The sequence below is a fragment of the Callorhinchus milii genome, unplaced genomic scaffold (genome assembly GCF_018977255.1).
Source record: "Callorhinchus milii isolate IMCB2004 unplaced genomic scaffold, IMCB_Cmil_1.0 Scaffold2, whole genome shotgun sequence".
NCBI classification, from domain to species: Eukaryota; Metazoa; Chordata; class Chondrichthyes; order Chimaeriformes; family Callorhinchidae; genus Callorhinchus; species Callorhinchus milii.
Genome location: NW_024704743.1, coordinates 90,771,984 through 90,784,021, shown reverse-complemented (window position 1 = coordinate 90,784,021; position 12,038 = coordinate 90,771,984). Strand labels below are relative to the sequence as shown.

Here is a 12,038-nt window from a genome sequence, read left to right as displayed (position 1 = left end):
CTCCATTTAGTACAAACTGCTGCTTTTAGGTGCTTTAAGAAGAAGAAAGATTGACCTAGATTGCTTGATTCCTTTAGCTCTTTGCTATTTACAATTGAATTTGGAGCAGCAACAGAAGTGAGCTAGAAAAAGGCAGCAAGAATCAGTGGAGGGTGGGCTGGGGACTCCAAAAATGATTCTGAACTCCATTCGGCTAGGCGGATTCACTCCATTCAGGAAAATTAGTCCTCAGTTTCTGGTAGATGAGTAATAATAATAATAATAATAATCCTTGCAATTGATATAGCGCTTTTCACGTCGGGAGGACGTCCCAAAGCGCTTCACAGAACACACTGTAAAGTGAATTGACTGTATATTTGTGGGCAAACGCGGCAGCCAATTGCGCACAGCAATGTCCCACAAACAGTCATAGATTAAAAATGACCAATTTATTATTGTTTTGGGTTTTGGAGGGATTATTATTAGGCGTGTGGAGTAAGGAAACTTGCCCAAGGTTTCGCCCTCTGCCTGGAATTGAACTCAGGTCTCTCGCTTGCAAAGTGAACCTGAGTTTTTGCCTTATTGTGAAAACTGCTTATGAGGAAAAGTTAATGTCTTACATTGAAGAGCTAATTCACTGTTATTACATTGTGATGAAATCTGTACCAAAAGGATACTTTGCAAAAGTCTACTTTAGTGAGGTCAACAAATCCCTCTCCAATAAAAAAAACATTTGAATTTAATTCTGTCTTGATGTCTCCAGCTAATTACAGTAATCAATTATTGGATTACAGGAGCCATTTTATCCCTCTGTAACAATTAGATGATAAAATCCATTAATCCATAATCTTTCCTTATTGTAATTATAGTGAGTATATTAGCAAGGTCGCTGTGAAGATAACTCATTTGAGTGACGCTAGGGAGACAGTGGAAGCAGAAAATGTTGTTTGTTTCAAGAACAAATTAAATAGATTTCTGTAGAAACTAATATCTCAGGACACAGTATATAATTTGGGGCACGACACGTTAAGCGACTTGCAGGATGGTTGAAGGCAAACTAGATGGACTTGGTCTTCTTTTGCCTAGCAAATTCTTATGTTCTTATTGTGTAGATTCGGGTTCAAGAGTGCGAGGGATACTGTAAATAATAATAATATTTTGTTGCTAATCATTACATTTATATATTACCACTTGTTTTGTGTTGTACAGGAATCAGCCGTTTTGATCAGTTGACCTTAAATTATCTTTGCTGGTTGTTTCCTGCTCAATAATGAAATCGTAGGATCTCATTCTTCTTTGTTTATGTTGCTGCTGCTTAAATTCTATGACAACTATCTATTAGGAGTGGACTTGCCCATTCTGTATGTTTTAGTTCAATTACAGTGAACAAATTGAAGTAATCTTAATTCCAAACTGCTGAAACTTTCAATTTTTTTTTACCTGTGCTCATTCTTTTTCCTTCCTCTCTCATCCTCGGTTTCAAATCTTTTGTATTTTTTCCATCTCTAACAATTATTTTGGCATGTGCTTTTTTTAAAAACAGGTTTCTCATTGGCTGCAAACAGTGAATGAGAAGCCCAGTGATTAATGATTGACGTGGTCACCTCATAGTTATATACACAAAATTCACTCGCACTATTAACCTGACATGGAGTCATTATGTTGATCGATTTCTAGCATAGCTATCTGTTGCAACTTTATCTTTTATGAAATAATATTGTAGAATTGTTGAGCACAACAGTCTACAAGAATTGCCTGCTTTGGACATGCGATGAGGTGGCAAAGTCGGGCATGCTTCATTTGAGAATAGAAATGACCTTGCCTTTCTTTCACTTTGGTTTTGAAGGTGGATTTTGCCTTCACGGTGTGGCAGAGCTTCCCTGAAAGAATCGTGGGATACCCAGCTCGCAGTCACTTCTGGGACAGCACGAAAGAGCGATGGGGATACACGTCTAAATGGACAAATGACTACTCCATGGTCCTGACAGGAGCTGCTATCTACCACAGGTACGATCTTCAGCATTTACAAAGACTGTCCAGCACGGAAACAGACCATTCAGCCCAATCAGTCTGTGTTGGTATTGAGCTCCACCCACTCTTTACTGCCTCTCATACCCTTCTCTTCCCCTCTCCCTCATGTGAAGGTTTAGCTTCTTCCTGAATGCATCGAGTTATCTGATTTAATCACTGCTTCATGCAGTTCCACAATGTCACTATTTTTTGCGTGATGTAGTTCTTGCTAAATTCTCTTTTAGATCTCCTAGTCATTATCTTATACTTGTGTTCCCTGGAGATGAACTCCCCAACTCCCCAGTGGAACAGCCTATATATGTTAAACAAAATACTGCAGATGCTGAAATATGAAAACAAAAACAGAAGTCGCTGGGAACACTCAGCAGGTCAGGCAGCATCTATGGAAAAAAGGAAAGTGAGTCAACGTTTCGGCTCTGATGAAGGGTCAAGGTTGACTCACTTTCCTTTATCCATAGATGCTGCCTGACCTGCTGAGTGTTCCCAGTGACTTCTGTTTTTGTTCTCAGCCTATGTATGTTAACCTTGTAATTTTAAACACATCTAATAGATCCCCGCTTACACGTCTCTAGCGATAGAAGGCCTAACCTATCCAGGCTGACCTGATAGCAGTAACCTGCCAGCTCTGGTATCATTCTAGTAAAACCTACGCTGTACTCTTTCCATCACTGTTCTATCCTTCTTATAGTATGGAGACCAGAAATGGACATAAAATACTTTAAATGTGGCCGAACCAAGGTTTTGTACAAATTCAAAATCACCTCCTCACTTTTATATTCATTTGTATAGTGTTCTTCCTTAACCCATTCCCCCCTCCTCTTCCTTTTCCTAGATTGGTTTCTTTTCAGCGCCTGGGCACATCCTCCCAACGTGAAAGACGCTATACATATGTAATTTGTTGTTTGTTGTTGATTGTACCCTCCCTAACCTCGTGGTGCTGAGACCAATAGTATCGGCTGCTGGGACGGCTGAGATTTGCTAACTCAGCACAAACCTGGAACCTGCTGGTCTATATGCCTTGCTGAGTTGTGTGTTTATTCTCTGGGTCATCGGGGGAGCTTTATGTCAGGGTTAACTAAACATTGTGAAGCCTCCTTGTCTATGGAGCTGTGCTGGAGATGAATAGTTTATTGTAATTGGGCAGCATCGGTCTGCTTTTCTTCAGCTCTGCGTTGCTTCAATCTGCCTGGGGGTATCTGACTTTGATTCAGCATTACATTGATGCTTTGGATCGAATGTCATGCCCATGTCTCTCTCATTGTGTAGGAGTGGGAATTCAAGGAAAGTTATGAATAGTGAGGTGCTCTTTGCTAAATGTTAAATGTAAAAAAGAGGTTTAAAAATTAAACCAAATGACTTGAGGAGTCAAGTTACAATCCTTCAGAAATGGAAATTTTTTGAAATCCTGATTTAATTGTGAAACTGTAGACGAGAGTAGGAAATGATTATCATTTGTTTTGTGTGCACCTGTGAATGGTGATCTGAAATAATATGCCCCATAACACTGATACTTGTTTTTTGGGTATTTTAATTCCTGCATTTTAAATATATACTCTGAAATCATTAGAATTCCTGACAATATTTGTTTTTGCATTCTCCTTTATTAACTTTATTTTCTCTCCTTTGTCTATTTACTGGAGTATTCCTGACCTGTTCTCATCAGTGCAGGTGAAGCTGCTTCCTGAGCACTATAGCTGATCTGCATTTTGCCAGTTTATCTTGACTTTATTACAGCCAGATTATTAATGTGCTTTTAATAATAATGCTTACATTTGGTGTAATAATAATAATCCTTGCATTTGATATAGCGCTTTTCACGTCGGGAGGACGTCCCAAAGCGCTTCACAGAATAGACTGTAAAGTGAATTGACTGTATATTTGTGGGCGAACGCGGCAGCCAATTGCGCACAGCAATGTCCCACAAACAGTCGTAGATTGAAAATGACCAATTTATTATTGTTTTTGTTTTGGAGGGATTATTATTAGGCTCTGTGTGGAGTAAGGAAACTTGCCCAAGGTTTCGCCCTGACCTGCCTGGAATTGAACTCAGGTCTCTCACTTGCAAAGCGAGTGCTCTAACCACTGAGCTACAGGACTTTCAAATAACTGAAATTATCAAGCTTTCAAGAGTGTAGCGCATTCTTACATCTTCGAGATGTCTCAAAGCGTTTCACAGAATATACTGTAAAATGAATTGACTGTATTTTGTGGGTGAAACTCCAGACAATTGCACACAGCAGTGTCCCACAAACAGTCATGAATTGAGTGACCAAATTATTATTAATGTATTATTTTGATTGAGATGCAGGAATCCAAAATATCAGGTTGATGGTTGCGACCTATTTTTTTTTGAAAAGTGAATGAATAAGAATCATGTGGATAGTAAGAGCCTCTGATCAGATGAATACATTTGGATGTGTTTTGTGTTGCAGGTATTACCATTACCTGTATACTCATTACCTGCCAGCCAACCTAAAGAACATGGTGGACCAACTGGCCAACTGTGAAGACATCCTAATGAACTTCCTTGTATCAGCTGTCACCAAACTGCCCCCTATTAAAGTCACTCAGAAAAAGCAGTATAAGGAGACGATGATGCAACAGGTAAGTGTTGATTTTGCTTTGTGAATTTTATGTATTGTAGAAGACTGCAGGAGTCCTGGTGGTCAAATTATATGAGATGCGTATTATTTGCCTGGTTATTCTCCTGGAAGCAATGCAACATCTCTTCCAGCAGAAGAATGATTTGGGACGAAACATTGGACTTCGATCTCCCCCAGTGTTGTACACGAGTTGACATGTTTCCCAGGTTTCACAGCTGGCCGTCATTTTCAATGTTGGTCAAGAACTGGATGTTTAAGGTCTCTTACGATGTTAAATGTTCCTGACCAATTGGAGTGGTCACGAATGTTTATAACAACAACTTACAATCATATAGCACCCCATTCGCAGAGTAGTGTCCCAGAGAGCTCAAGAGATAATTTTAAAGCAGAAAGCCAGGTCAATTTGTGCAGCCTGAGTCTGAATTGTTGTCTTGGTGAGAAATTAGCACTTTGATCTTTGGCAATCCAGCACGTCTCAACGGATTTGTGCTGTTATTCCTATGACAAATTTCCCCAAATTTCATGGAGTGTCTACACTCACCTGATCTTAGACAAAAAGACCACAGAAGCGAGACAACACGCGGTATAAACAAGACATTAAGTTGAAAAGTTTGAAATAGCAAATGAGTTGTCATATTGCCAGCTGCAAGTGATATTTGGGACAGTGCATTGAGCCCAAGTTCAGCTTTTAAATAAACTGTTTTGTGATCTTCATGGTGTATTTGCACTATGCCATTGCAAAATAGTTTTGTAAAAAAAAATCATGGGCCTGTATAAGTGAGCTTTGTGTTTCTTAACATGTCTTATTGAACAACTGCCACTGAAGAAAAATAGGTACATTTTGTGTTTCAGATCTAGCTGCAGAAACTTATTGAATATAAATAGCCTCCTAGTCTCCAGTGATTCTCCTTATCCAATATGTTCTGTTCAAGTGGCTTCAGAAACCAGGCTTCAAAGCAATTCCCTTCCATATTATACTGCTTCCCCTGATTTAGTGCAGTGAGTCGTGTGCAGTGTAAGCCAGGCTTCATTTTGAGGCTCTGCTTCATTAATCACATCTGAATTCACACAGTCAGAAGTGCTCATGCATTTTATGTTCATAGTTTTATTAACATGTCAAATAACTGAAAAGTTGTGTTATAAGCTACGAAACGTGACACAATAATAAATAAATCTCAGCCTTTTAAAAAAAATCCTAGTGTGCATGAGGTTGGTACAGGTCATAGGTGTGTGTTGCGGTTGAATACGTGAAGTTCTTATCACAGTATCCTATTTAATGGGCAGATAGATCTTCCTGTTCCATTAAATGGTGATTGATCTTTTACATTGCAGTCCTCCAGGGCTTCCCGGTGGGCTGATCCGGACCATTTTGCTCAGCGCCAAACCTGCATGAACACGTTTGCAGGATGGTTTGGAAGCATGCCTTTGATCCACTCCCAGATGAGACTGGACCCAGTTCTCTTCAAAGATCAGGTCTCGATACTGAGGAAGAAATATCGAGACATCGAGCGACTCTAATGAGCACTACGAGGCACAAAGCCATTGGCTTTTGGGCAGCATCCAAATAAAGCCAGACTGCAGGATGTTTGTCAACCCGGAGTTCAGGAAATAACGCTGTGCATTTGATGACTCTTGGCTCCTATCCGTTGATGCACAAGACTCCCAAGAGCTTCAGCAAGGTGGCTGGTATCAGCCTATTGACAGGATGTATATGTACTGTGTGACCATTAGAATTAACATGTATTTTGTCATAATATCAATCCAGAGTGGCAGGTCTGATATTCTGCCACGAGGAATACAAATTGCTCTAAATCAGTGAATGAAAAACCTGAAGATCAATGAATTCTTTTTCCATCGACACTGTTAGCACTGTGAAGAACAAAGTGAAACACTATCCAATGATCAGAATTGAGTGTCTTAAATTTGGCCTGCACATGATTTTAAGGCCAACTTGCACCACGTAATTTAGCTGGAGTTTGCATGCAGGAGAAGTGAGTGGTGTTTAGAGTGAGCAGCCACCAGGATTCGTATAGGAAGAGAGAACGAGAGCTGTCGTTTCACCAGTGTTGTCTGCTATGTTTACTATTAGCATGCAAAAGAATAAAAACACACACATTTGCACCCACTACAGAAGAAACCATGTGTGTAGGAACTGTGCAAATAAGCAGCTGAGAAGGGGTGGGGGAAGTCTGGCACTGCTGCACAGTTGTGAATAGCCTGTTGAAATCCACGCACATACCTGCATGTTAATATGCCTTACAGATGATTTGCTGTATGGCTTTACTGGATCACTGGGCTGACCTTTGGAAATAAAATGTTGGCTGTGTGTATTTTAAACTGAATGGCACATATGGTGCTCAGACAAGGGGGTAGCTCCTTGTTTCTATATAAAGTTCTATTTTTTAAACGCAGGGGCTATGTTAGTCTTTGCTCACAGGTACTTGAATGTCTGAAGACTTGAAGGAGTGCTGAGCGTGTGGCCTTTTTTAATCACTTTATTTTGGTTAATAATGGTTCAGCCTAGTTTTTATATCTAATTCTTTTATTTTAAATAGAAACCCCCAGTTCATCTCACTTGCAGAATCTCTCCGATCAATGTCTAGTCATAATTAAGGATGTGAAAAATGGGCCTTGTTATAATGTACATAATCTTGTATATTTATTATTTTGACAGAATTGTGTATAGTGTATGGTTACAAACTGATCGACAAAGCAATGATGGGATACTTGGATGGTTTAAACTGTAAAGCAAAACAAAAAATATTTTGTATAAGATGTACATTTCTGAAGTTTTTCTAACAAATTGCCAATGTTTTTTCATAGTGTACCATTGCTTTATAAAAGATTTCCCAAGTGGTTAGAATGGCATGACTACATAGTGGACTGAAACCTGCAGAGAAGGGGAGAGAATACAAAGCCATATATTGTGATTCACTGCATTAGCTAGCAAAAGGTATAGCTCCATCATCAAACATAGCCTCCATAGGTAGTATCACCAAAGACCTTTCATCTGATCTGTTGCTTTCTAATAATTTAACTGTATTTTTAGAGCCATTTGCAAGTTCAGTATATCTGTACAACTGAACACAAAGGTCATGGAATGATTTTTTGTGTTTTTCACTACACTTTGTATGTCTTTTGCTGCTTTGTGTTTTTGATTCCTTTTTGTTGTAACTTGGGAGAGCTTACCTTTGGCAACCATTTTTGTATACGTTTACACATGTATGTCTTTATGTAGTTGTGTGACATGGTTGTGGTTGGTTCTGGTGAAAGGATTTACATGGCGGCCAGACTGCTGTTACTCCAGAACTATTGTGGCTTCAGCTTTCCCTTCCCAAAACAGCTTCCTGACCGTTTATTGATTGAATTCATAGATTTTGAATGAACTGAATATGGGGGGTGTTGTACGGGACTGATTTAGTAATGGGGCTATCGGCGCAAGGATTACTGCAATAAAATTTAACACTTAGAATTGACTGGAAGGCGGTGTTGCAAGAAAGTAGCAGACTTGAGGAGCTCTTCATTTAAACACAGAAAAGGTGAAGCAAATTTGGGGAGTGGAGAGAGAGGAGTTAAGGCCCCCAGATTGCTACTTTGAATTCACTGTTTTAAAAGTAACATTTTGATTTAATTTGCGGAAACATTAAATTCCCGGTGATTTACCTTATTCAGAGTTGATGGACGTGAGCATGAGCTATTTCTTCATACAACTGGCAGAAGGTTGTTGCCTTGTACATATCAAAAATCATTTTTAAAAATCTGTGAAATTGCAGGAATTCAGACATGTGAAAACTGCTGATTTTTTAAAAAGTAGAAAACAATCAATGTACAATTTTTAATTTTTTTTGCTTTAGGCAAAAATACTGGAATTACAGTATGGATTCAATCCAGATGAACCTTTGGAAATGTTTCTGTTCTTGTGTTTTAGAAGTGAAGAAATTGATCAGGTTACCCACTTAATGAAAGAAAGACGTGCATTTTTTTATAGTGCCTATAATGTCAAAACATTTCAGAGCTTCAGTGTAATTACTGTCCGGTGTACTGCCTTTTTTAATGTAGACAAAATGAGTGCAATCTGCCAAGCTTTAATTTTTTTTAAATAAAATGCATTTATAATTTTTTAAAACAAAAAATAAATCCACAGGCAACTTGATGCATTCCTACGATCATTATTGTGTGACTGCAGTTATTTGAGTTTAGAGAAACCCACTGTGTAAGTGTCAGTTGTTTTTTTTAAGACTGGAGAAATACAATCCAGGAATTTACACACAAGCCAGAACCTCATTCATAGAAAGCTGGAACTACAGGTCTCTGGAACAACGCCAGTCACGTTAAAGACCTCCACAGCATGTGACGTACTGTCCTGTGTAAACCGTGAACCAGCGCCACTGTGTTTTCAAGTCTTACCTGGAAGCAGAAAGGGTTGTACTGGGGAGATTCAGAATGTCGTATATTTATCTCTTCCCAATGACAGGTCCTTTTGCTTCAGGAACACTGGAATAATTACTGGATGATTATTGACATTCCTGGGAGGTGTTTGTTTTTTCTAATCCTGAGGGCACAGATTCTGCTCCTGCATCTTTCTTTATGCTTAATGCTTTGCCTATTTATAATGAGACCGTTCCACACAGAAGTATTCCATTAGCCGTTTATGCCCACACGCATCCCAAGTTTCTGCCTCTGTAATTAGTATTATGTTGGTTCACTTTTATAGGTATAAATGATTTTAAAAAAATAGAAAATAAAGGCAATTTTGTAAGATTTGGTTTTTAAAAATAAATGATATTTGATAATACATTGCACTTTGTTTTTTTTAATGAGAGCTTTCTTATTGTCTCACTTTGCAGTGATCATTTTGTTACAATTTGTTCTGCCCCAATAACCACAACTGCTTTTATGTACATTTTCAATCTCTGGTTGATGTTCAAATGACGCACGATAAAATAAAACGGCTATGAATACAAATAGCATGTCTGGACCCTTAAGGGCTCGGGGTAAAGACACTGTTGGAAAGGAATTCCACTTGGGTCTATATTTACAGCTTAAAAATGAAGAATTTGTTAAATTCAGGACATCCTGTGGAGTCCCATAGCTTAGTGTTTGTGAGAGAACCCAGGTCCTCTTGCAAGCAAGAGGGCCTGGGTTGATTCCTGGGCAGAGGGAAATGTTAGACATGTTTTTTGACTTCACACGCCTCTGTTTTCCTAGCAGTGAGTAGGAACCCTGTTAATTGATTCGCAGATCACTTTTCCGCTGGTAATAATCCCTTAAAAAAAAACTTGCTCACTCAATCCACAATGATTTGTGGGACACTGCTGTGCACAATTGGCTGCTACGTTTCGCCCACAAAATATACAGTCAATTCACTTTACAATATATTCTGTGAAGCGCTATGAGACGTCTCGAAGATGTGATAAGGCGCAAGAATTATTATTATCCTGAAATGTTACATCAATAGAATAAATCTTCCTTTGGTAACGGAATGGAATTTCTTCCTTTGGTGCCCTGAGCCTTAGGGGACATTCGAATATAATTTCTGATGGCTGTGTTCAATTGAGCAAGCCAGGACAAGTGAGGTCACAGTGTAACCCTGCAATACGTGCTCAACCTTATGGACATATTACAGGTGTGAGCAGATGAATTATGCTGGTGAGTCCATATTGGGTGGGTGGGGTGTGGTGAAATATGTTTTTCACAACTGGATTCAAAAAGAATTCGGAGATATTGAATCTTGCAGTAAATGCTCTAATACAATCTCAGAGGGGAGTCCTAGAGCACAGTTCGATGAGCTGCACATTCACTTGCTGCAAATTTCAATACTTACAAGTTCTCATTGAAATATCTGACTCCATATGTAATTTCAATGCATTTTGATTTCTAGGGCTCTTAAATCAACACTAGTTGTTAACCTACAGGATGCAGAGCATTACTCCAGCCCTGAATCACCATTTGGAAAGCCTGCCGAAGGTCATATTTTTAGATTTTTCATGCTGAAACGAGTGGAGATTATGCAACAATGGAATTATTACTCAGTTAAATTGTCTGAATATAAAGTAAAACTGCTTGAAATGAGCTTTGTTTGGCCGTCTGGGTATCTGGCAAAAACCCATCACCATGTTTAAGAATCTCCTACCCAAACCACTGAAATCTTGGTTTGGTCCTGAGGAACCCATCCTGCTTACCTAATTCTGGAGGGTTTAGGAGCAAAATATTCATTAATACACAAAACACAAATTACTGCAGATCCTGGAAATCTGAAACAAAAACAGAAGTTGCTGGGAACACTCAGCAGGTCAGGCAGCATCTATGGAGAAAGGAAAGTGAGTCAATGTTTCGGGTCCACGAATCCTTCGTCAGTTTTTGCATGCTCGTCCAACCAGGACCCCCCCCCTGCCATTAAGTCTTTCACTTTCAGAAATTGGAGGAGCCGAGTGGGAAGAATCCCAGCTCCTAGTGAATGGTCTGTTCCTCCCAGTCTTGCTAATGAGCATTTTGCATTTTGCTCTGCCAACATCAATGACGAGGAGTGAGTGGACCTGCCTGGCTCACAAGCTGCACATTCAGTAGAACTATACAAAAACAAGAACCCATCCTGCTTACCTAATTCTGGAGGGTTTAGGAGCAAAATATTAATTAATACACAAAACACAAATTACTGCAGATCCTGGAAATCTGAAACAAAAACAGAAGTCGCTGGGAACACTCCGCAGGTCAGGCAGCATCTATTGATGGAACTCTCCATCTGTGCTCAGCTTTCCCTTACTATAACGTTGCTCGCCTCTGCCACTATAGCATCCAAATAGGCCTTTTGACCATAAGACATAGGAGCAGGAGTTTCTTTTAGATCTGCTTATGGGGCACCTTGTATTGATGTCGCCTTGAATTGGACTCTCGATATGATCCTTGTTTAGGAGTCTGATCACTTATTTAATAATAGCATGAAGTTCTCATTGAAATTTGCTGGCATTCACATTATTTACTACTTTCTTTGAGGGTAATTTCTCAGCATTTCTGTAGCTCTTTTTCCTCTTTTTTTCTCTCTGCTCCATAAGCAGCTTTAGAACTTGTACATAACTGAAAAGACAGTATTGATGCTATTCTGTTGAAAGTACAACATCCTGCCACAGATCAGGGGATGAATACACAAGTAGCCAGACTCAATTTAAAGGTCATAATTGATGACTGGATTTCTTCCATTTGGATAAAAAAAAGTGTCCTTGTATTACAACTGCTGCCAATGTGCTGTCCATCCAGCTCATTCCTTCCGCTGCTACCCTCCCCCTTTCCAATGGTTCATTAAGGCGCATTTACAATGAGTTTATAGACTTGTGTACAATGGGCTGGTTACCCAAGAGAACTGAAAACACTCAAAAAAAACAGAAGCCTATGCAGATAAAATGCTGATTAACCTAGTGCAATCGAACA

General features: G+C 39.2%; 1 protein-coding gene across 1 annotated transcript in view; it reads left to right on the top strand.

The window, feature by feature from the left end:
• LOC103184956 (exostosin-1-like) overlaps positions 1–9,396 on the top strand; it is a 118,260-nt gene extending 108,864 nt beyond the window's left edge. Inside the window, 3 exon segments of the mRNA XM_007903222.2 lie at positions 1,826–1,986; positions 4,443–4,614; positions 5,946–9,396. Coding sequence (XP_007901413.2) covers positions 1,826–1,986; positions 4,443–4,614; positions 5,946–6,131 — 519 coding nt within the window. The 3' untranslated portion in view covers positions 6,132–9,396.
• Positions 9,397–12,038: the final 2,642 nt, after the last annotated feature.